The 25,572-nt window shown below is 44.5% G+C and overlaps 1 protein-coding gene across 1 annotated transcript in view; it reads left to right on the forward strand.

The window, feature by feature from the left end:
• LTBP2 (latent transforming growth factor beta binding protein 2) overlaps window positions 1–25,572 on the forward strand; it is a 186,213-nt gene that overhangs the window by 135,300 nt on the left and 25,341 nt on the right. Inside the window, exons 10-17 of the mRNA XM_027844768.1 lie at window positions 10,275–10,397; window positions 11,890–12,054; window positions 14,168–14,383; window positions 16,655–16,674; window positions 19,675–19,714; window positions 19,918–20,028; window positions 23,475–23,603; window positions 24,565–24,693. Of these exons, the coding sequence (XP_027700569.1) occupies window positions 10,275–10,397; window positions 11,890–12,054; window positions 14,168–14,383; window positions 16,655–16,674; window positions 19,675–19,714; window positions 19,918–20,028; window positions 23,475–23,603; window positions 24,565–24,693 (933 nt within the window). The remainder of the gene's footprint in view (window positions 1–10,274; window positions 10,398–11,889; window positions 12,055–14,167; window positions 14,384–16,654; window positions 16,675–19,674; window positions 19,715–19,917; window positions 20,029–23,474; window positions 23,604–24,564; window positions 24,694–25,572) is intronic.

Consider the following 25,572-nt stretch of genomic DNA (forward strand, 5'->3'; position numbering starts at 1 on the left):
CTCTACATTTTCTGGGATGTCAGCATTCCTAAACTTGTTGCACTGTGATCTATCTTTGAGGTCTACAACTTGATCCTGCATTCTTTCCAATTCTTTGGATGATTCAATTATTTTCTAAATTGGTATTTGTCCCAGTTGATCTGTGTTGGCTATTGTAATAAGTATTATCTTTCCACATTGGCTATTTTCTTTCTGCATTATTTCCTCCCCATATTGTTATTCTTGTTTCAGTCAGGTCCAACTCTTCATGGCTCCATTTGGGGTGTTCTTGGCAAAGATACTGGAGTGGTTTGCCATTTCCATCTCCAGCTCATTTTTTACAGATGAGAAAACTAAGGAATTAGGGTTAAGTGACTTGCCCAGGGTCACACAACTAGTAAATGTCTGAGGCCATATTTTCAGCATCTTTTAATCATAATCTCAGTTCCTCTCATAGTTTTTTTTTTTTACTTCAACCTCTTCTTTTACTTCAATTAATCAACAAATAATAATTTTGGGGGAAAGACAAGTTCAGTTTTTAATGTTTTTTGTTCACTATGGCAATGGGACATCTAATTGTTTGTGATGTGGAATTCCAGAGACAGAGAAGGTTTGGATAGATAAATAAATAGATTTGTGAATCACTTACATAGAGATGATAAGATGGATCTGCCAAATGACAGAATATAGAAAGAAAAAAGAAAAGGACCGAGGATAGAGCCTTGGAGTACACCTATAGTTAATGGATGCAAGGTGGATAATGATTCAGCAAATGAGACTAAAAAAGAATGGTCACACAGGGAGGAGAACCAAGAGAGAGCAAGACCAGGAAAACCTAGAGAGAGGAGACAGTGTCTTGGAGGAGAAGATGGTCAACAGTAGCAAATACTGCAGAAAAGCCAAAGAGAATGAGGACTGAGAACAAGCCATTATGAGATTTGGCCACAAAGAGATCACTGGTGACTCAGAAAGCCTGATTTCAGAAGGACTTGTGATTTCCTCACCCGTGTTCATCTTGCTCGTTTTCTTTGAACGTTGCATTTGGCCATTTGAGGATGCTTCTTTGAAACGTCATCCATTGTTTCTTCTTCCATATGTGTTGCTCCTAGTGCGTTAGATAATTCAGTCGCTCCATAGTGTTTTTTAAAATTTGGCTGGCACTCTTCGTTTTGTTCGTTTTCTATTTTGGTTGATTTTTGCTTTCAAATTTTTCAGATCTATTCCTTCACCCCTGACCAACTACTTGACATTTCTGTTGGTTGTTTTTTAAGATGTATTTAAGGAGCCGGCCTTGCTTCAAACATCTTACTCTGTTATTTTCCAGAGCAGTTACTTATACTTAGTACCTGTATAACCTTGGCTAAGTCACTTAATATCCCTGAGCCTCAGTTTCTTTATCTGTAAAATGAAGGTATTGGACTAGATGGCCTCTGAAGTCCTTTACAGCTGTTGATCTATGATGCAGGTCCACTGTTTCTTTCTATCACACCTTTTCCTTCCCTCCCTCCCTCCTTCCTTCCTTCCTTCCTTCTTTCCTTCCTTCCTTCCTTCCTTCCTCCCTCCCTTCCTTCCTTCCTTCCTTCCTTCCTTCCTTCCTTCCTTCCTTCCTCCCTCCCTCTCTCCTTCCTTCCTTCTTTCCTTCCTTCTTTCTTTCCTTCCTTCCTTCCTTCCTCCCTCCCTCCCTCCCTTCCTTCCTCCCTCCCTTCCTTCCTTCCTTCCTCCCTCCCTTCCTTCCTTCCTTCCTTCCTCCCTCCTTCCTTCCTTCCTCCCTCCCCCCTCCCTCCCCCCTTCCTTCCTTCCTTCTTTCCTTCCTTCTTTCTTTCTTTCTTTCTTTCTTCTTTCCTTCCTTCCTTTCTTTTTTAAGTATTATTGCTTCCTTTCTTCATCAATATCACTTCCCATCTACCCCACCTCCCCCCAAAAGATCCACCCCCATAATAAAAAGTACATAGTTAAATAAAACAAGCCAACACATTGTCCATGTCAGTTAACATATTTTCGTTCACCACCTGTAGGCCACCATCTCTTTGAGGAGGGAGAACAATATGTTTCACCATTGGTCTTTTGGAGTGAAGATTGCTCATTGTATTGATCAGAATGCTTAAGGCTCTTAACCTTTTTTCCTCTCTACATTACTGTGGTCATCATTTAAATTGTTTGTGTTTTTAAAAGATTGTTGGCAAACTGGAGCACATCCAAGGTGGGTCGGACAACTGGGAGAGGGAGGGGGTCTTAAAACTATGCCATATGAGGAACAGTGCAAGGAATTGGTCATGTTTGTTTTCTTTTCTTTCTAAGCATTCCAAACTTAATAATCACTGACAGAAACAACAGGAACAAAAGATGAACCATAAACACCACTATTTATCATTTATTTTTAAATGTGTATGTCAATGTTAGTACGACATTGACAAAAATGAACTGTTTGCTTTGGTGTCCCCTTCTGAACTCATTTCTTCTACATATTTTTCCAGATTTTGTTGCTTTTATTAATTTTTCTTACATAGTTGTAGTCAGTATGTATATTGTTGTTTTAATTCTGCTTTCTTCACTCTGTATCACTTCATATAAGCCTTCAGAACTAGGAATGTTTAGTCTAGAGAAGAAAAAACTACAGGGAGATGTGATAATTGCTTTAAAATATTTGTAGGTCTATCATAAAAGAAAAGGGAATGGGCTTGTTCTGTATTGCCCCCAAGGGTAGAACTAGAACCAGTAGATAGAAATTATGAAGAGTCAGATTTTGACTCAACATAAAAAACGATCTAACAATTAGAACTGACAATGGAAAGTTACTGAATGAAGTAGTGAGTTCCCTGTTACTAGAGGTAATCAAAAAGAGGCTAAATGCTGGCCTAATGGATAGAGTGCTCAACCTGCAGTCAAGGAGGACCTATATTCAAATCCTGCCTCAGATCTCTTACTAGCTATGTGACCCTTGACAAGTGACTTAACTTCTTTGTATTGATTTTGGTGCTATTAGTATTCCCATTTTAAAGCATTAGTATAACATTTTGTAGGAGGAAACTGAGGCAGACAGAGGTTGAGTGACTTTCCCAGGGTTGCACAGCTAGTATCTGAGGACAAATTTGCACTCAGGTCAGCAGCTTGACTCCAGAACCAGTGCTTTGCGCACAACGGTGCCACCTAGCTGCTTCAGTTTTTATGCCTTAGGTAAACGGTGAAATACAAGTTGGTGGGGAGAGGACAGAAGCAGAGATTTTGGGATACTTTGAGTCTGCCATAGAAGTGGGAGGGTCGAATCAGGGAAGAGCTGACTAGAAATGCTGCTAGTTCTTTCTCCAGCTTATTTTACCGACGAGAAAACTGAGGCAAATAGGGTGAAGTGACTTGCCCAGGGTCACTCAGATAGTAAGTGTCTGAGACCAGATTTGAACTCAGGAGGATGAGTCTTCCTGACTCCAGGCCCTGCACTCTATCCGCTGTACCACCTAGCTGCCCCTGTCTGTTAGCTTCCTATTTTGACACATCCTTGCTAAGCTCAGTTGTTTCTAGGCTGCTGAAGTACTATAAATCCTAACAGTGTCCCTTCCAAATTTTGGTAAACCTGGGATAAAATGCCATTTTGCCCCCACCTCCAGTAGTTATTGTGCTTAATAAATGTTTGTTGAATGAAAATGAATGTTGTGAGTGATGTGTGCCTGGATTTAGAGTTATTGATTAATTCCATGGTATTTTTTTACCTTCAAAGGGGGACCACAAATCAAGGTTGCCAACCTCCAATATAGGCAATACTTCTAGTACTAGGCACATACCACTTAAAAACATTAATTTCCATTCCATAAGCATTTATTAAGCACCAAAGCCATAATAAGCGAGGAGGAGGGGAAAGTGAAGCTGAATGTTCAGGGAGGACTTGCACCTCTGGTGTGAGGGCTTGCCGAGCCCTTTTCAGGGGTACTCATCCACCTTTGGTATCCACCTGGCACTTAGATCTCACCTGTGGCTCTAAGAAACTGTAATGTGCCCAGTAAACCATTTGGGCAGATGGCCTAAACCAGGTTGAGGGTAACCAATGGGCCTCAAACCCATTGGGGAGTTAGGGGGATGTCTAGTCCATGCTTGGGAAGACTTCTTCCAAGGCAAAATGGGAAGATAAGAACCATTGGTTCCAACAGCCATGAAGATAGCTGAAACGGGTGCTGTGGGGAACTAAGAGCTTGGTCAGACCCTTAAGATGCCAAGGTCATCCACTGCATCCCAGGCCATCGCCAGTTGTCTTGTCTTTTATCTTGCCACTGGACTTTGATGACTCTGGAAGAGAGAGTGAGGCTGACAACTTTGTACAACTCTGCCTCACTTAAATCCAATTCACGCATGAGTTAAGACATCAGCCCATGATGTCATTGATCTTCTTTGAAAATGAAGGACAAAGGGCAGCTAGGTGGTGCAGTGGATAGAGCTCCAGCCTTGAAGTCAGGAGGACCTGAGTTCAAATCTGGTCTCAGACGCTTACTAGCACAACATGTACTAGCTGTGTTACCCTGGGCAAGTCACTTAACCCCAATTGCCTAAAAAAAAAAAAAAAAAAAAAAAAAAAAAAAAAGACAGACCATAACAATAGCACTCTATCCATTAGGCCACCATCTAGATTCTTTTTTATTATCTCTAGTAACAGAGAACTCACTACTTCATTCGGTAGTCAGACAGCTCCAATTGTTAGAATGTTCTTTATATTAAGCCAAAATCTGACTCCCTGTAATTTCTATCCACTGGACCTGCTTCTGCCCTTGTTCACTTGTTTACTTTGCCAAGTCATTAAACGAGGTAGACCTCTTACAATAACTCTCTGTCAGACCAGTCCTTAGGTTGGTAAGCTCTCACCTAGATGACCTCAGGAGTATTCTAGGTTTATGATTTTTCATTTCTATGGATCTCAAGAGCAGGTTGGAGGTCTGGGTGAGAGGCCTGAGAGAGAATAACTAACCTATTCTATCTTTGGGATTGTCAAGCCACAAAGACATTTTGAACTGTGGATGGGCAGTGGGAGAAAAGGGAAGGATATAGAGTACAGTAGAAGGTATGGAGGGAAACTCAGAAAGGAGGAAGGCAGTCACTAAATATTTATTAAGCACCTACTATGTGCCAGGCACTGTACTAAACACTGGAAAATTTGGAAGTCAAGGAAAAGAGTAAGCTTAGTGGCTATAGCTTGTGGGGGGAGTTCTCCTTTGACATAAGAGAAGGGTGCAATTGGTCATTTCTAAGAAGCAGTCCCTGTCAGAGAGAGAGAGAGAGGGAGAGGGGGGAGAGAGAGAGAGAGAGAGAGAGAGAGAGAGAGAGAGAGAGAGAGAGAGAGAGAGAGAGAGAGAGAAACAGGAGCTAATTAGTGTGAATTCTGAGCCCTGGCAGGGAAGTGATCCAAGAGGCCTACAACCCCCTCTGGATGTCAGCTGAGACTGGCTGTCAGACACAAAAGGCTGGATCCACCAAAAGATATTGTTTGGGGGTTTTGCTCTTGATAGAAGTTAAATACTGAAGAACCTATTCCTCCTTCCCTATCCCAAAGTCAGGGCAGCTGAGTGGCACAGTGGATAGTGTGCAGGGCCTAGATTCAGGAAGACTCGTCTTCATGAGTTCAAATCTGGTCTCAGACACTTATTAGCTGTGTGACTCTGGGCAAGTCACTTAACCTGTTTGCCTCAGTTTCCTACTCTGTAAAATGGACTGGAGAAGGAAATGACAAACCACTCCAAGGATCTTTGCCAAGAAAACCCCAAAAGGGGACCTGAAGAGTTGGACACAACTGAAATGACTGAGCAACCAAAACAAATCCCCAATTCAGTTACCTGGAAAGCAAACAGCCATATGGATAGTTACTGACATTTTTACATTTGGGGAGGAAGGAGAGGAGCAGGAACCTCAGAGGCCCAGCTTCCTGGAAACTTGTCCAGCTTGATAAATGATAGTCATGCCAAAGACACCATGGATGCTGAGCCTGGGCGTCCATATGCCTCTTCTTCCCTTCCTTTTTCCTTTTCCCTTCCTTCCTTCCTTCCTTCCTTCTTTTCTTCTATGGAGATACTAATTGAGATGCAAGTAATGAATTGCCTGCCTTCATGGAGCTTACAATCTAGTAGAAGAGAGAGAGCACAACACATGCTAAGAGATGTATTACTATACAATAAATATGCAACAACTGTAATAAGCAAAATGAAAAATAGAATATAAGAACATAAGACATCTACAAAGTGTCATGTGAGGTTGAAGGAAGGGTGGCTCATTTTCAGCCACAGGGAAGTGGAGGAGGCTTCTGTGGGAGGTGGTAGTTGCTCTGGGTACTGAAAGATGGGTAGGATTTCAAAAAGTAAAGAATGGGCATGAGGAGGAAGGCAAAGGCACAGAAATGTCTTTGCTTTTTTTCAACTTCCCCAGATAATCCAGGCTACTAGGTAACTCTCTCTTGAGAGTAACTACCCTTCCCACGTGGGATAGGCTCTAAGAGACTACTGTCACTCTGGGCAGGAGAAAGGGGCTCCCTTCACCTCTGCACCCCCGGGACCAGCTTCATGCCCATCAGAACTTGTCTCTGACAAGTATTGTGTCTGTGGCACCTCCCGAGGGCCTCCACCTCCTCCTCTGAGTGGATCCAGCCAAGCAGCTGGTTTTCCTTAGTGCCCGAGCCAGGTCATCTTTCAGCCCTTGTCCTTGTGGTTGATGCCAAATGTTCTGAAGCACATATTTGGCAAGGAGCCTGTGGGGCAGGGCCTGAGCAGGTGACTCTGATTAAGTCTGGCTGGCTCCTATCAACAGCTTATCTGCTTAAAGCATTAACAAGGTCTCTCTGGGACCATAGAGGACAGCTCCGTCCTTTTTACATTCCCCTCTGCTCCCAGCTCTCTACAGGAAGGACTTCCTGAAAAACCTTTGTCATCATAATCTCCATCAACCCGAAGCATGTGTTAGACCCCTCTCTGTGCGAGGCCTCCCTGTCCTCCTGGAGTCTGCAGTCTAAGACCCTGCTTTGGAAGAACATGTAAAAAGTTATGGAGACTTTATAGCTAGGCCCATGCCACCTGTGAGCTCCACTCCCCATAAGCCATGAAGAGTTTGAAAAGGAGGGTGCCTGCAAATGTGGTGGCCGGCTAATTTTCTTCTTCATGGATAAGTATGCAAGAAGGAATAGTGTCACACTGCAACGGAAGAGATTTTGGATAGAAGCAGTGACCAGAATGATGCCCATTAAAGACATCTGCTCTTGGAGTCAGAAAGCTTCAAATTCTGCTGTGTGACCCTGGGTCATTCCCCTTATATCTCTGTGCTTCAGTGTCACTATCTGAAAATGGGGAAACTGGTACCTACTTAATAAGGCTGTTGTGAGGATCCGGTGACATAGGTTAAACATTCTGTAAGCTTTTTATAACATTTTAACATTTGTAACATTTTATAAATGTTAGCTATTAATGTTAGCTAATAATTGACTAATTAGTAATTAGTTAATTATCATTATAAGAACTTTCCAAGCATACCAGCTGCACATGTATATATGTACATAAGAACTCAAGTCCTTTACATCAAGATGGGGTTGCCCCTCACCCTTTGAATCAGCTTGCTCTGCTCCTCCACCCTTCCTTTTTTTGAAGCTCTTTGGGGATGAGCTGGAGATAATTTGCATAACCCAGCCCATCTGCCCCAGAGGAAGATAGGAGAGGGAAAGAAAAATTGAGAGAGAATGGGAGTGTCCTTTAGAACTTCTAGAACGTGTGGGACATGCTGATATGAACAGAAGGCATGCTACCATGTTGCCGGGAGAGGGAAGAGGCAATAGGACTGATTCAGCATAGAGTGACCTAGAGTGTAAAACAGATGGTCATGTCCAGGAAGGAGACATACCCATAGCCCGCTGCAGAGACTTTGATTGGAAGGTGGGTTTGCGAATTCAAATGGTAAAACACACACTTACACACGCACACGCACATGTACATGCATATGCACACACATTTTCAAAAAGTTGGAGGTGCTCTGTCCTGAAAATATAAAAAATCTGTAGGAACTGTCTGCAACTCTCCTGATCATGGCTTGAGAGTTGGTCCCCTGGAGGGAAGATAATGAGCACCATCTATTGGAAGAGAGGTGAACTTCATAGAGCAATGAGGAAGGGATAAGCTATAGCATCTTGTGAGAGTGCCAAAGTCACTGGGGAGGGCTCTGGATGGCAATGACAATGGAAAGGGCATAATGCCTGAGAACAGCGGGGAAAAACTGGACTGGAGAGGGGAAATATGGGACAGGGGAGGGTGTGAGGTGGAGCAGCAATAAAGAGCAGGGGCCAGAGAGATAACATGGTACATGGAAAAGAGTTTCAGGGACCTCAAAGAGCAATACCAGATATGGAGGAGCAAACTCTGGCCTTCTCCCCTTGCTGGAGTAGCACCAGTACCATAAGTTACAAAGGCTGTGTTACAAAGTTCTCTTCATTAACTCAGATGCAAGTCTTTTCTGTGTCCTTTAATGCTGAAATAAAACTGTAGGGTGTTTTGAGCCAGGGCAGCTTGATGGTGCAATGGATAGAGTGCCGGGCCTTGAGTTAGGAAGACCCATTTTCCTGAGTTCAAATTTGACCTCAGACACATACTAACTGTGTGACCCTGAGCAAGTCACTTAACCCTGTTAAGCCTCAGTTATTCATCTGTAAAATGAGCTAGATGAAGAAATAAATGACAAACCATTCCAGTATCTTTGCTAAAAACAAACAAACAAACAAAAACTCCCCAAAAGGAGTCAAAGAGTTGGACATGACTAAAAATAATTAAACAACAACAAATGTTTTGAGCCATGTGAACTGAATACTTGTAAGAGGACCTAGTGACCACTCTTGGGGGAAGTGAAAGACATTGAAGTTCTCAGCTTCTCCTTGGGCAGAAATAACAGCCATCACTTAAATGTACCCAGACTCTTTGTATCAAGAGAGAGCCTCTGATACAAGGTCACAGTAGTAAGACACTGAAAGGGATTACTCAGAAAGATTAAAGAAAGTTGATTCCTTGGAAACATTTTTGATTATAAACCAGTGAGTTACAAACCAGGGCTTGATTCATTGTTTTGATTGCCCAGAGCTAAGAAAGCAATTAATAATGCAGATTAAACTTAAAAGTGTGTCCAGGGTACTCTTCTCCTCCACCCCTAGCTGGTTGTTAAATATTTTATCAGCACACCACTAGAGCATACCCCTCGTTCAGGGATATTTTAAGCACATCCTAGCTGAAAACAGAGGGAGAAACTGGAAGACCTTCTGACTTAGCTTCCTATTCCCATCTCCTACTGTCAAGAGGAAAGGGGAGATAAAAAGGCAGGGAGCTCTTGCTGCTGTAGAAGGGCAATTGACCACAGTTGCACGGGGAGTATTTAGAGGCTCAGGAAGTTGGCATATTTATTGCTGGTGTTTTGTGCCAAAAGGTGGTGGATATGAGGCCAAAATGGGTATGAAGAGTGCCAAAGCTAGCACTTGGTAGAAGAGTCCATGACTGAACTGTACATTTTGACTGTCAGTAGGGAGAAATAGGAAAAGGTTGGAAGGTATAGAGACAGCTAGGTGGTAAAATGGTAATAGCACCAGGCCTCAGGAAGACCTGAGTTCAAATCCAGCCTTAGACACTTACTAGTTATGTGACCCTGGACAAATCACTTAGCCTCTGCCTCAGTTTCCTCATCTATAAAATAGGGATAATAATAGCACCTACCCTCCGGGGTTGTTGTGAGGATCAAATAATGAGATAATAATTATAAAATGCTTCGCACCGTGCCTGACACATAATAAGTACTATATAAATGTTGACTGTTATTATTATCATTTTTTTTGACCAGCATTTACCTTGCATCACCTTTCCCTATATGACAATCAAAGTGTGTTTCCATGTGTGTATGTGTGTGTATGTGTACACTCTCATATGTATGTTTCATTGTGGGGAGTTGGCATTTATAGATGTATGTCTAAGTCAAAGGTTGCAGTGTGGTTACTAGCACCACCCTTCCTAATATAATCCAGGGTGGAGTAGACAATATAAACTCATGGTCTGTCTAATCCAGCTCACCTGAAACAGGGACACAACTGAGGCTGGCCTTTTCTTCATCATCCTGGAGAGTGCCAGGGGCAGGCTAAGGGCAGGGCTGTAGCAAAGGGCATCAGGCCACCCACTCCCTAGCTCTGATCTCTTCCCCTCCTCCTGTGCTTAGCTCTAACACCTTGATTGTGACCCTCCAGTCCAGTCTCTCCTATCTGTCAGCTGAGGTCCATGGGTTGCTTGTTACCATTTTTTTCTCCTCTGATCTTGCAGATATCAATGAATGTCTTCTGCTGGGACTGTGCAAAGATGCTGAGTGTGTGAACACCAGAGGCAGCTACCTCTGCACCTGCAAGCCAGGCAACATGTTGGACCCATCTCGAAGCCACTGTGTGTGTAAGTGCTCTCAGTTGGAAGAGGTGGGGGAGGTGCTCTCAGAGAGCCCAGGGACCTTCAGCATCCCTTGGCTGAATGCCGTGATTTCCGGCCCATTTAACTTTATTCTTTCCACAGCACATATTAACTTGTGGTTTTGTGTGTCTCTTGTAATTGCAGCTTACTTATGTTTTAGTGTGTGAATCTATGTGCACATTGGGTCTTCCTACACCTCATGTGTGTGGACATGCACATATCCACTCTTGGGGCTGTTTGCAGTGACTTGGGGTGGGGTGGAATTGCCAGCTGGGCTCACACTATGTTCAAGGTATCAACAAGCCAGAAGAGCAGTGTCAACTGGCCTGGGTGTGACTTGTTTTTCATAAGCAGAGAGGAGCCAAATAAAACAGGATAACGTTGCCCTCTTTTGGTATTGTCAAAGACAGTTGACAGTTACATAAACCTGGCCTGGGTTTTTCCCCTGAAAACCAGCCAAAATTCAACTGAGTAAATGCAAAGTTACTCAAAAGCTCTCTTCTTACTTCTCCCTGTAAATATCTTCCCTCACTGAACAATTAATTAATTAATTCAGCCTGCGGTTTGCCAATAACTGTGCTTGAGTCAGAGAGAAAAATAAGAATTCGTTTGGCCTTTTATCATCTGGTGGAGGGGTGGGGGTTGAGGGGAAGATAAGGCACAGCACAACCGCAATAAGAGAATGTAGTATGTGGTATATTACAAATGCATGAAATAAGGAGTTAGGAGTGATCTCTAATGGAAGCAATGGGGGCATCAAAGAAAAAGTGGCATTTGAGTTGGGCTGTAAAAGATAGAGAGCAAGGGGCAGCTAGGTGGTGCAGTGGATACAGCAAGGGCCCTGAAGTCAGGAGGATCTGAGTTCAAATCCAGCCTCAGACCAACCACTTGACACTTACTAACTGTGTGACCCTGGGCAAGTCACTTAACCCCTTGCCTAAAAATAAATAAATAAATAAATAAATAAAAAGATAGAGGGCAGCTACGTGTCAAAGTAGATAAGTGCTGGACCTGAAGGCACAAAGACTCATCTTCCTGAGTTCAAATCAGGCCTCAGATACTTACTAGCTGTGTGACCTTGGGCAAGTCACTTCACCCTGTTTGCCTCAGTTTCTTCATCTGTAAAATGAACTGGAGAAGGAAATGGCAAACCCCTCCAGTATCTTTGCCATGAAAACTCCACATGGCGTCACAGAGAGTTAGACACAACTGAACAACAGCACCACCATTCATCCACCAATTCCTAGGCACAGCCTTCTTGAGTTGTTTCATCTATCTGTTATCTCCCCAGTAAGCTTTTTGAGCGTAGGGATTGCATATTTCACTTCTGTATTGCTTACCTACTTTGTACAGTACTGGGAGCAGAGGAGGTGCTCAGAAAATTCTTATTGAAACTTACAGAAAGAGGAAAGGAGAGCACTATCTTCCTTTCCCCATTATGGTAATTTGAGACAAATTAATTCACTCTCTGTTCCAGCTGATAAGGCCGTGTCCATGGAGCAGGGGCTGTGCTTCCGCTCAGCTGTGGCTGGCACGTGTACACTGCCCCTGGCCCAGCGAATCACCAAGCAGATTTGCTGCTGCAGCCGGGTTGGCAAAGGATGGGGGAAGAAGTGTGAGAAGTGCCCCCTGCCTGGCTCAGGTAACTATCTCCCTTTGCCTTCTCTATACTCCCTGAGCCCCATCCCCCTCCACCCAGGACATGCACCAGCTTCGGCCTCAAAGTAGGAGGCCACTTCGTGAAAAGGTGACCTGCTGCTCAGGAAGAGATGCATGGTGTTTATCCCACTCCTTCCCTCCTGGATGGTCTGCTCGAGGCTACCAGCTCCTTCCTTAACTCCATGGGATCAATGACTTAGGGCTGGAAGGCACCTTAAGATCATCTAGTCCAAACCTCTCATTTTACACAGGAAGAAGGAAGGAAAGAAGGAAGGGAATGGAGAAAGGAGAGGGGAGGGGAGGGAGGAAGGAAGAGAGGGAGGAAGGAAGGGAGGGAAGAAGGAAGGAAGGAAGGGAAAGGAGAAAAGAGAAGAGGAGAGGGGAGGGGAAGGGAAAGAAGAGGAGAGGAAAGGAGAAAGGGAGGGAGGAAGGAAGGAGAGAGGGAGGGAGAGGAAGGAAAGGAAGGAGAGAGGGATGAAAGGGGAAGGAAAGGAAAGAGGGAAGGGAGGAAGGAAAGAAAGGGAGAAGAAGGAAAAGAAAGAAGGGAGGGGAAGAGAGGAAGGAAGGAAAGAAGGAAGGAAGGATAGACTTATGTAGTACCTACTATGTACCAGGTACCATGCTAATCACTTTACAAATATTATCTCATTTGATCTCCGCAACAGCCCTGGAGATAAGGTGCTCTTATTATCAGTTGAGGAAACTGAGGCAGACAGAATTTAATTGCTCAGGGCTAATTAATTGCTCAGACACAGCTAGTATCTGAGGCCGGACTAGAACACAAATGTTTCAGACTGGACCTAGGCCCAGCGCTGGATCCACTGAACCACCTAGCCCAGAGGTGGGGAACCTGTGGCCTTGAGGCCACATGTGGTGGAGATTCAATTCACATTAGAATTGAGTCCTAAGTGAAGGTAATTACAAGACAAAAGATTGGCTTTTAGGCAAGTTTCTCCAGAATGCCAGTGAAGGGTGAAGTTACAAAGGTAAGGAGTGTGGACTTGCCAGTTTAAATCTTAAAATTAAAATTAAAATCCATTTTCAGTTTTTCAATGTGCAATCTGTCTGTTATTTTTACCTTTGTATCTATAGTTCAGGTAGTGCAGTGGATAGAGTACTGGGCTTGAAGTCAAGAAGACTTGAGTTCAGATCCAGTGCCAGGCACTTACTAGTTGTGTGACCCTGGGCAAGTACTTAACCTCTCTTTGACAGTTTCCTTGACTGTAAAGTGGAGATAATAGCTGCACCTACCGAGTGGGATGGTTGTGAGGGGCAAATGAGATCGTTATGATAAAAGTGCTTAGCACAATGCCTGACACATAATAAGTCATATATGAATGTTGGCTATTGTTATCATTATTAACATTTTTATTGTGAGGATCAAATGAGATAACATTTGTACAATGATTAGCACAGTATCTTTCCTTTCACTTCTTCCCTCCCTCCCTCTCTTCCTCCCTTCCTTTCTTCCTTCTTTCCTTCCTTCCTCCATCCCTTCATTCCTCTCCCTCCCTTCTTTTCCTTCCTTACTTCCTTCTTTTCTTTCCCCTTCTTCCTGGGCCCTTCCCTTTGTAAAAGCCAGTTTAGCTACAACCTACTTAAAATTGTGCTTTTCCCGTGGTTTGAAGCAAGTACCCATCTCTGCATCCTTGCTTTCTCCCCCCCCCCTTTCACAAGTCGTATATACTCCTATGCCAAGAAGTTGTTGTCCAGCTGTTAAGGACAGTCCAATCTAAGTGACCCTTAGACGACCTGTCAGTTCATGCCCACATCCCAGTAATTGCCAATGTTTTAAAACCAGATGACAAGACCTGGCAGATGTCCTGAGCCTTCTCATATGTAATATTTTATCTTCCAGTCCACAGTTGTAAATAAGATGCTTTGTTTCACTGAGCACATAGAAACCACTTTGGAAAGTGGTTTCCCCCTTTGGCCAACAGCTTAATAAAAATGTGGACCAGTCTTAGCAGCTGAGGTGAACAGCTGGGCTTTTATTCCACAACGCTTTGCACATGATAGGCGCTTCTTGAATGTCGATGGAATGGAAATTGAGGGTGTGGCCCCTCTCAAACCAGTCACTACCTCTTATCTTACAGAGAGCTTCCGAGAGATCTGTCCTGCTGGCCATGGTTATACTTATTCCAGCTCAGATATCCGCCTGTCCATGAGGAAAGCAGAGGAGGAAGAACTGGCCAGAAGGTTGGAAAAGCATGGGGAGAGGAGCAATGGGACTGTAGCCTGGCCAGCTGGGAGGCAACCCCTTCGGGAAGTGACAGCCAGCCAGTTGGACACTGTGGCCACGACTGCCAAAGGTACAGCGGGGCCAGATGCCTTGGGGGTCTGGAGGCAGACTCTCCTGGATCACGTAGTCCTCACGGGCATCACGGCACTTCCTCAGGTCCAAATTCTGACTCTGTAGAATAAGATGGGAAGATCAGTGTGTCCTATCTAGGAAAGCTTCCTAGCTTGTCTTTGTGGGAATTCACCCGGCCTCCTTGAAGAGGTTGTTCAGCTTTCTTCTCTTCCACTGTTAGCCTGGATCTGGCCACGTCCTAGGGAAGATAGGAATGCTCTCCAGCGGCCCCTCACTGTTTTCTTTCTCATGCCAGCCCCACCAAGAAGAGTACTTTGCTGCCATGCCCCCAAGTCTTGCCAGACCTACAAAGCATGCCGGGTAGTGAATTTCGCAGAGCTAGCTGCTGCTACATTTGCTGAACAGCTGGGTCAGGTCTCTAGCCGTTGGGAGTTTAAATGATGCTTCAGTTCCTTCCCTTGGACGTGAAGCCAGAGCCTAGTATCGATTGCCCTAAAAACATGAATCTGAGTGCTAGGACTCTGTACATAGGGTCCTAGAGTTTCTGATGGAAGTTTACTTCTGACACTAGGGAGTTTTCGTCTGGTGGGTCTGGGAGAAGGCCTGACATGTCGTTCCTGAAACCAGTGCCATTGGGAGAGGTCTTGTCATGCCGCATATGCAGGAAAGCAGCTGATTTGGAATGACCAGACAGATATCTGGACTGGGAGCTAGGGTGCCAGAGGTCAGAGAGAAGGCAATTCTTTAGAATCCAGGTAGACGAGACCTGAGTTAATAACCTTTGGAAGTTAAGGGAAGCCAGAGTGGGCTGGTTGTAGATAGGAAAATCAATGTATCTTTGTTTAAGGGAAAATTCATTGTTTGGGCTTTCTCCCTGATTAATGAGGCAAAACTCAGGGAAAGAGAATTTAAAAAGTTCAAGATAGCTACCTACAGGCTGAAGGGGTGATCCCTGGAGTCAGTAAGGGATTCAAAATGGAGCCAACTTTTATTGAAATAAGATAAAGACAATTTGAATAGGTCCACATCAGCAAAAGGGGATTGGCCATTGCATTTCAACTCCTCTCCAAGGTTGCAGGTACTCGATGTTTGACAAGTAGGGGTATCAACCTCACCTCGAAGGGGTACGTGCTGAATAGCAGGCAATGCAAAAGCTGGGCTCCACCTTCCCCAACTGAGCCTCCCCCAACACTGATTGACAAGCAGGGCTGGGAACCATGGGTCACTGAGTCAGTATAACTTTCCAATATCTTTTTCACTTTTGGAGGTTGGGGAAAGGCTGAGAAGCCAGAGAAAGAGACAAAAGCAAAGGTTAAAGGCAGTGGAGAAGCCCAGAGAATGAGGCAGCTCTGAAGTCAAGGGAAGATAGGATATCTAATTGTAGTAGGGAGTGGTCAACTGGGTCAAAAGCTGCCGGAAAGTCAAGGACAAAACAGGCAACAAAAATGTCTTTGGCTTTAGAAATTAGGTTATTAGTGAGTGGCATTAGAGCACTTTCAGTTGACTGCTGAAGTTGAGGCTGAAGTAAACTTGCAAAAGGTTGAGGAGAGAAAATGGAAGCATTGGAAATAGACACCTTTCAACTTAAAACTTTTTAATTAAGTAAATAATTAAGCAAATAATTAAAATTTAGAAAATAGATTTAATTTAATTTAAAAATTAAAAAACAAATACCAAATAAAATGAGACTTCCATAGACACTAGTAGATTATGAAACTCTGAGTCTCTACTATATAGTGCTTGCTTTTCTTTTTAAAATATATAATAAATCCATCCTGTAACTCTCCAAACTGACCTGCTTGTCTGTGATTTCTTCTGACCTGTTCTCTTCTCATTTTGGAGATAGAAGTGGGAACCCTATTCCTAATTTCCCTTTCTCTCCTCAACTGAAGAAAAAAGAAAAACCCTTGTAACAAATATACGTAGTCAAGCAAAACAAATTCTTGAACTAGCCATGTCCAAAAAATGTACACCTCATTCTGCATTGTGAGTTTATCACTTCTCTGTCAGGAGGTAGGTAGCACGCTTCCTCCTCGGTCCTCTAAAATCATTGATAGTCATTACATCCGTCAGAGTTAACAGACAGTTTTAAAAGAAGTTTAGCAGCGAAGAGTTGCAGAGAGATGAAATGATAGAGGAATGAGTTAGAAGGAAAGGCTACCAGAGGCTCAGTGACATAGGAGGAAAGGGTTAGGGGGAATAGCTCAGGAAGTGAGGTAGGAGCCCAGATCACTTGTCCCTGCACTGACACTCACCTTTCCCTTTACAGGTGACTCAGAGGGTGGCCAGGTAAGTAATTCTCCCAGCTGGGAAGTTTGGGCTGTATGGGGTTGGGGTGTGGGAAGCAGGGAGTGGAGCAGGCAGTGACTTCTAGGGCTATGTAGCCCCAGAGCAGTTAGACCTGTCAGTCAATAAACATTTTATTAAGTGCCTACAGCTAGGCACTGTGCCAAGCTCTGGAGATACAAAAAGAAGCAAAAGACAGTCCCTGCCCTCAAGGAACTCACAATCTGATGGGGGAGACAACATACAAAAAAAAATATATGCACATGATAAATGGGAAATAATTAAGAGAGAGAGCACACTAGAATAAAGAGTTAGGAAGGACTTCCTGTAGATGTGATTTTAGGAGGGGCTTAAATGAAAGGTAGACAGAAATGAGGAGGCAGAGCATTCTAGGCATAGGGGAGAGCCAGAGAAAATGCCTGGAGTTGAGAGATGGGATATCTGGTTCATGAAATAGCCAGGAAGCCAGTGTCGCTGGATTAAAGAATCCATGGTATGGGGAGTTAGGGGTAGGAAGACTGGAAAGATAGGAGTGGGCTAGGTTCCAAAGGGCACTGAATGCCAAACAGGGTTTTGTATTTGATCCTGGAGGCAATAGGAAGCCATTGGAGTTTAGTAAGGATGACGTGGTTGAATCTGTGCTTTCTAAGTTTGTCTACATGTTTCTAGGTGGCATTTACATGTCACCTTAGTGGCATGATCGATGGAGAACTAAACTTGAAGTTGAGGAGATCTGGGTTCGAGTCCTGTCTCTTGATTCCTACTGGCTGTAGGACCCAGGACAAGTCACTTAACCTCTAGGCAACTCTAAGACTATAAATTGCAGAGCAAGTGCTGACGTTCATCACTAAACGGATTTTCTTCATCTGGGCATTCCTTATGCCAATGAAATCCAAGCTCTAGTCCCTATACTTATTTGGATAAATTAAGAAATAGGATGGAATTGATTCTTGAGGACAGACTTAACCCTAAAAAGAAGGGGGAGGGGGAGGATTGCTGTCCTGAAAAGAACTGGCATCACATCCATTTATGCTCCCCCCCCCCCAGATGTCAAGCCTTGAACCTGAAGGTCTAGAGCTTTCCTTGATCTTGGTATGGGAGGAAGATGTCTAGGGAAGCCATTCCTTTTTTTTTCTTTTTTTGAGAAGCAATTGGGGTTGAGTGACTTGCCCAGGATCACACACCTGATAAGTGTCTGAGGCCAGTTTTGAACTCAGGTACCCCACATTCCAGGGGGCCGGTGCTCTATCTGCTGAGCTACCTAGTTGCTCCTTAAGCAACCCAATACTGATTCATGCTGTAGACATCCTTCCCAAGCAACCCAATACTGATTCATGCTGTAGACATCCTTCCTACATCTCCTTCATCCTCACTGCTGACTTAGTATTCCTGTCTCTTTTTGTTACTGAAAGCAGAAATGTGGAGTAGGGACACCTCAGCCCTGCCTCTGACTTGTTTAAGAGCTTTAGTTTCCAAAGACAGCTAGGTGGTGCAATGGATAGAGCACAGGTCCTGGAGTCAGGAGGACCTGAGTTCAAATCCAGCCTCAGACTAGGTATGTGACCCTGGGTAAGTTACTTAACCCTGATTGCCTTAAAAAAAAAGAAAAAAAAAAAGGTTTCAGTTTCTTCTCACTGTGGAGGGAGACCACTCCCATCAGGAATTTACTTGTAAGGCTTTGGGATGGCATCCCTGAAACATGAAGCTGTGTTATTATGTCTGAAATGGCTTCTTTGCCTCTTCCTGACCTTCAGTCTGGCTACAGTGCTGTTCCTTTAATGTTCTTATGGTCTCTCCTTAATGACCCCTGAATACTTTCCTCCTCATCCACACCCTTACCCTGGCACCCTCCCCCGTATTTCTACTTCCAGGTCCTCCTAGAAACAGGACTCAACGTTCTCACCCCTGCTATGCCTAGATCCTCCTTTCATCCTCTGCCCACTCCCACACGACTATTTCCTCTCTTTGCTGTGGTTGCGGCTTTTTCTGCCTCCCGCCTTGCTTTTCTTCACCATCTGATGGTGATGCCTTGTTTTTTGAATTGTTGCTTTTACCCTGGATACCAGCACTGTCTCCTCCCATTTTTCCCAATCTCCCTGGACCCCTACCATTGGCCCTGCTCCTCCCACATTATTCTCTTTGTTACAGATACCCTCCATTATCTTCTTTCTCCATATGGTAGCCCTAACTTCAAATTCAGTGTTCCTTGCTGAGACTTGCTTCTCTTTTCCTATGAGTGCATCTTGATATAATGGAAAGAGTATTGGATTTGCAGCCACAGGACTTGGGATTGAATCCCACCTCTTGCCACTTGATATCTGTGACCTTGGGTAGGTCACTTAACCTCTGGGCATGCAAAATTAGGGAATTCGATCAGATGACTTTGAAGGTCCCCCTTAGTTATACATTTATGATTTTATGGTCTTTCCAGAGAGTGCCAGGTACCCTGAACTGATATCTCTTCTCTTCTGAATTTTCTTGGGCTGGGGTAGGTAGGGTTAAGGTCCTTAAAAAGTGAGAGCTTCATTTTCTTCAGTAGAAATATTACTCACATTACTACTGGGCTAATGAGGTTGTCGTTCACAGAGAGACTAAGGTGTGTATGGTACAGACAGAAAGGTCAGATTGGCCTGTGCTCCTGTTTGCACCACTGACTTTCTCTGGCATTTAGAAAAAGTTAATTTGTTTCCCTGTGTCTCTGTTTCCTCATCTGTACAATGGATACAGTGGTATCCCAGGAGAGCAGAAGGGAAGGGCTGAAGCAACAAATAAGGTTGTGCCTGGGCTGTTTTAAAGAGGAGCCTCAGAGAGAATTGTCTAGGTAGATGTTCTTTTGAGTTAGCTAGGGAAGGATTGGGAAGGATGGAGGTGAGCAGGACAGTAGAAGGAAGAAAGTTTCTTAATGGTGACAGAAAGGCCCTTCTGAAACCTGCTCCCCCCTGTGCCCAACCCCCATCATAGAAATGCCAGGATTGATCTTATATTTAAACTTGAACTCCACAGATCACTGCAACTGCTGCCTCTGTGCCAGCCAGGTCCCCAGGTAAGTGTCTCCTAGGGAAATGGGGGGAAGGAATAAAACCAAGTTAGCCTGAAACATGAGCCTCTGGGGGCTCAAGGACAGTGGACAGAGGGAGAGGGAAGGAGGTCATTCTCAACAACAGTGTGGTGAGCATCTGAACCCCTCAGGACTCTGAGAGGGCCAGAGACCTAGCCTCATCCCAAGGTGCCCTCTTTCCTCCACAGCACCCTCCATAGCAACACCATCTCCACCACTTCTTGGGCAGGTGACCCCAGAGCCTCAGGAAGAGGAGGAAGGCACATCCCTCCTCAACGTGGCCTCAACACCGAGCAAAGGTACATATCTGGGCCCTCTGTGAAAACAGCAAGTTTTGACTCAGAGGTCTGTTCTAGAAGCAAAGGGAAAGCACCTGTGTCCTGAAACCTGGTGGAAGAATCTGACAGGCTTCATTGACCTCTCTAAGGGTTTGGAAGAGTCTTTTCCTTTCCTCTTTCCAGGCCTTCAGGATTCCTGGCTCTGTAATGAAAAGAGCATGGGATCTCCCTTAGGGATACAGCATCCACATCTGGTGTCTTTAGTCAGCTCCAGGGTGTTGAGTGAGGAATTGGGGAATGGACAGAGAGGGGAAAAGTAGAAATCTTTTTGGTGGGGGAGGAAAGCAGGGGTAAGGGGATTACAGTTTCCCTCAGGTGCCTGTGGGGAAGGGGCATCACTGGATCTCTCCAGGGGTGTTAGGAGAAACTCCCAGAGAAAGGGGATAAGTAAGTCCCCTTGGGTAACCCGGCTAGATTCCTGCGGCAGTGAACATTGAGTCATCTGGCCTTACTGGCAGCCTTTCCAGCTTTGTGGCCCTGAAGAGAGCTTGTTTACTGAGGAGAATAGCGGTTCTGTTGTTTCAAGGTTGCTTAACTGTCTGAGAGTCTGTACTTTTCTCTCCCTCTGGGTTTCTAGGGTCTGCTCTGTAATGACCCAAGGACGGTTTGGGGGAGGGAGGGGGAGGGAAAGGGGAGAAACCTTGGCAATCTACCTGCCTGTGGAATGTGCTTTTCTCAATAGCTTTTTGTTTGGAGCTTGGTTCAAACAAAGATGTCTAATGTTGTCATGCAAGTGTGTGTGTGTGTGTGTGTGTGTGTACTGCACTGTCTCACTCTTGCCATGCCCAGGTGCCCCTTTCATCCTCTGCCCACTCCCCAGTTTCCTCTCCTTTCTATGAGCCTGGTCTTCTCTGGTCCCTGCCTTAGCTTTCCTTTACATTTGCTTTTCCTTTAGCCTTGTCTTAGAATTAATACCCTTCCCCTAGGAGCTAGTCCTTTCTCCTCCTTGCCTTGGATCCTCCCCTGTGATCAGACCCTGATATTCCTGACATCTTCTCTTCCCATCTTCCCTACCTCCTCTCTCTATACTTGGGGGCCAAGGTTCTGATTCTATGTTCCTTGCGAGATTTACCTGTCTTCTCTTAGGGAAATGGCGTGGTATATTGAAAAGGTTAGATGGACTCTTACTGCATCACAGATTTAGATCTGGAAGGCACAAACCCCTCATTTTACAGAAACTAAGGCACAGAGAAATTAAGTGATTTGTCCAGAGTTACCCAGCTGGTAAGAGTCTAAGGTAGGATATGAACCCAAGTCTTCCCAACTCCAAGTCCAGTGGTCAACTATAACATGCCTATAGGTGGTAAGATTGGAAGCCCCACCTCAACCTGCCTGCCCTTTGAAGCATCTCACTAGAGTGGGAGGGAGGAGAAGTTGTTTCTTTTTTTTTAATTTTTTTTTATTAGAGAAGTTGTTTCTTCATGCACAGGGGGAAAGCATGTCATTACTAGCTGATTCTATCAGTCCGAAGAAGTGTCCAAGTGCACAGAATATCTTTGCCCTCTCTCACTTGGGCCCTGAAGAGTCCAGGCTTTAAAGTCTCTAGCTAGGGCCTCCTCTACTTGATAATGCTTTGGGGTCTGCTCCCCATTGAAGCTTTAACTCTTCATGCTATTCTTGGTGATTCCTCCTTCACTAGAGTGCCATAGATATCTCTTCCCTATCCCCTGTTCCCTGCTCCTCAATCTGGTTGGTTTTGCTAACATGGAGAGTAGGAAGCCAAGCAACATATGTAAAGATCATTGTATCTGGTCCTTGGGACACTTGCAGGGATGAGATTTAGGTCCAGACCATACTTAGCAGCCAACCTGCCCTTCCACCCAAGTTTGTCATATTGGACAAAGCTGATGGTAACTTCCTTTGAGTATCCTGCCTGACTTCCTCACCCCTGACTCTTTCCCAAGCATCTCTGAGTGTTAGGATTTTGCTGGAGAATCCTAGTAAACTAGGCTGCTGATGCAGCTCAGATTTTATTGGACAAACTGCCTTGACCTCTGGAAGCCAGCTTAGGAGATGGGGTCACCATGCAAAATAGCCTGTGATCACATTGTATATAAGCCAGTTTCTATTCTGCTGACGTAAAATTTTTTTTGACTTAGCAAACACCAAGTAAGATGGGCATTTCCAGATACAAAAATAGAACTAAAAAGAAGATTGGAAATAAAACTTCAGTATTCTGCCATTTCAGGCCTGCAAAAGGAGTTTATGTCAGGTTGGGGGTTGGGGAAAGTATTGGGGAAAACCATGAGTGTGTTTGCTACAAGACAGGCCCTGCAAGAGCAGATCATAGTAAAATTAGCTCTACATTGTTTGCCAGGAGACCTAGGCTATAGTCGTAGCTTTTTTTTAGGGCAGCTAGATGTTGCTGTGAATAGAATGCTGGGCCTGGAGTCAGATATACTCCTCTTCATGAGTTCAAATCCAGCCTCAGAAACTTCCTACCTTTTTGACACTGAGCAAATCACTTTTAAACCCTGTTTGCCTTAGTTTCCTCATCTGTAAAATGAACTGGAGAAGGAAATGGCAAATCACTCCAGTATCTTTGCCAGGAAAACATCAAAAGGGGTCACAAACAGTCAGATGTTACTGAAAATGACTAAACAACTCTTTCACTGTCTGTGTGACTAGACTTAGGTGTTCTCATCTGTAAAATGGAAATAATAATGCTTAATCTTCCAGTCTCGCTGGATTTTTTGTTAGAATCTCACAGGAAAGTACTATGGCAAACAAAAAGATCTATACAAATAAATATAAATTATTAGTTCTGGAGTGGGAGAGATACGGAACTTGAGGAGTGGATGCACTGAGAATTATGGAAGAGGTCAACACTGATGTTTGGGGGCTAAGGAATGTAATAAGAGGATACAGGTTACCCAAGGGTCCTATGAAGATGTTTCTACAGATAGAGGAAGCTTTTCTAGGTAGGCCAACATTAGGAAAGATGTTTGGGTACCCTGGCTCAAGGGCAATTTACATGGTAGAGCCACCCATAGTGGTGGAGGTCTGGAGCTTAGAAGAGAGGGTCACAGAATCATAGATTTAGGACTGGAAGGGACATTAGAAACCATCGGAATCCAATTGTCTCATTTTACAGATGAGAAAAACAGGTTGAAAGAGGTTAAATAACTTTCCCAGTGTCATAAAGTCACTTAGTGCCTGAGGTAGGATTTGGACAGTGGTCCTGGGAAGAGGCTGGGGTTGTCGTGACTGCAAAGGGATTGAATGGCAAGGCCACTGGAATGGGGAGGGGGGGCAGTGACCAGGAATTTCATTGTTTCGCCTTCCTGGGTCCCTGGGATATGGCTTCCTATTGGAGGTGTCATAGCCAGGGCTAGAAACAGGTCAGACTCTACTTTTCTTGGCTCCTTCCCTAAGCACTCTGTAAACTCTGCTTTGGTTTTGTACAGAAAATGACAGATGTACGGCTCTGCCTGATGATATCTGTGGCCCAGGAACTTGTGTAAACCTTCCAGGAAGATACAGCTGTGTCTGCAGCCCTGGTTACCAACTGCATCCTAGCCAGACCCACTGTATAGGTATTCCAATAGTCCCCAAGAAATGGATGATGAGTCTGGGGAGGGAGAGGGAATGATAAGGGACGGGCATGGTGTCATGGTCCCCAGCATCCCAGAAGCAATGTTGCAGGCATGGGATGTTTGAGGGGCAAGGAGAAATAACCCTGTGACAAGTGATGGAACATTTTCTAGCCAGAAAAACTAGTCCCTAAGTAGTGAGTAAGTATAGTCTTAAGGTTATAAGAGGGCTCTCAGGTCAGCCCATGGTACTCATAACAGTAATACACAAGTTAGGAAGAGGAGAGGGTTTGGGGAGAAAGATAACAATTTTGGTTTCAGACACGCCGAGTTTGAGATGTCTATGATACGTCCAGTTCAAGATATCCAATAGGTACTTGAAGTCAGTCAGTCAATAAACATTTATTAAGGGTTTTACCACGTGCCAGGTGCAGAACTAGGTAGGTAAGCATTAGGAGTTCAAAGAAAGGCAAAAGACAGTCATTGCTCTCTAGGAGCTGACTTTTGAGTAAGAGAGACAACATACAAACAAGATTTATGAAGGATAAATTGGAAACAATCAAAAGAGAAGGTACTGAAATTAAGAGGGATTGTTAAAGGCTTCCCACAATAGGTGGGATTTTTTTTGGGGGGGGGGGTGAGGCAATCGGGGTTAAGTGACTTGCCCAGGGTCACACAGCTAGTGAGTATTATGTGTCTGAGGTCACATTTGAACTCAGGTCCTCTTGACTCCAACGCCGGAGCTCTATCCACTGCGCCACCTAGCTGCCCCTTATAGGTGGGATTTTAGCTGGGACTTGAAGAAAGCCAAGAGGTAGAGATGAGGAGGGGAAGAAGTCCAGCGATAGGAAACAGCCAGTGAAAGTGCCTAGAGCCAGGAATGGGCATTGGGAGATTGGAGGTCAGAATAAAGGTTGGGAGTAGATACTATGTGTGTCTGTCTTCCCTTCCTGTCTGTGCTCAGATGAGAATGAGTGTCTCAGTGACCCCTGCAAAGGAAAAGGACGATGCATCAACAGGGTGGGCTCCTACTCCTGCTTTTGTTATCCTGGCTATGTGCTGATCACTTCTGGGACGACTCAGGAGTGCCAAGGTAAGGAAAGGTCGTCCACTCCTCCTGGGTCTCAGCTTCGCCTGGTTGCTCCCAGGTCGGCGCCCTCAATTTGTGTGGGGGTAGAGAAGAATATGTCCTTGGTTGGGATCTGAAGTTGTTGTTGTTGTTCAGTCATTTCAGTTGTGTCCAACTCTTCATGATCCTGTTTGGGATTTTCTTGGCAAAGATACTGGAGTGGTTTGCTGTTTCCTTCTCTAGCTCATTTTACAGATGAAGAAACTAAGGCAAACAACATTAAGTGACTTGCCCCAGCAAGTCACTTAATCACACAGCTGATCTGAAGACCTGGATTCAAATCCCATCTGGACTGCTTATTCCATGTGTGACCTTGGGCAAGTCACTTGGTGTCAGTTTCCTCATCTCTAATCAGTGTATTACTGAATGAGGGAACGAATGAATGAACAAATGAATGAGAGTCCTGTAACCAGTAACTACAGTTTGAAGTGCTCAAAGAAGTATTTAAAAACTCACTTGCCAAAGCATACCACCAAGTGTCTTTGGGATACCTCTAGCTGCTCAGAAGAAACTCAAGGTACCAGTAGGTCAGAGGTCCAAGATGAAAGCAACAACCACTACCACCAACTCTAGTAGCCCAGGTTTCCCCAGGCTTTAATCTCAGGCTACAAGAATCTAACCTAATCTTTTTTCCACGACAAGAACAAGCCTACTTGTCCTCTTACTTGGTTACATGGATGGGGAGGTACAGGAGGCTAGAGGTAAAAGAGGGAGGATAATAACCTCGCCACAGCACACTCAAGGAAAAACAAACCAAAATAAGGTGTCAAAGAAGGGGTCTCATGCTGACTTTTTGCCCACTCGTTACCGTGACCATATTTTCCAAACCATGTGCTTGATGAC

This window comes from Vombatus ursinus, unplaced genomic scaffold (assembly GCF_900497805.2).
Source record: "Vombatus ursinus unplaced genomic scaffold, bare-nosed wombat genome assembly UNPS02014945.1, whole genome shotgun sequence".
Classification (NCBI taxonomy): Eukaryota; Metazoa; Chordata; class Mammalia; order Diprotodontia; family Vombatidae; genus Vombatus; species Vombatus ursinus.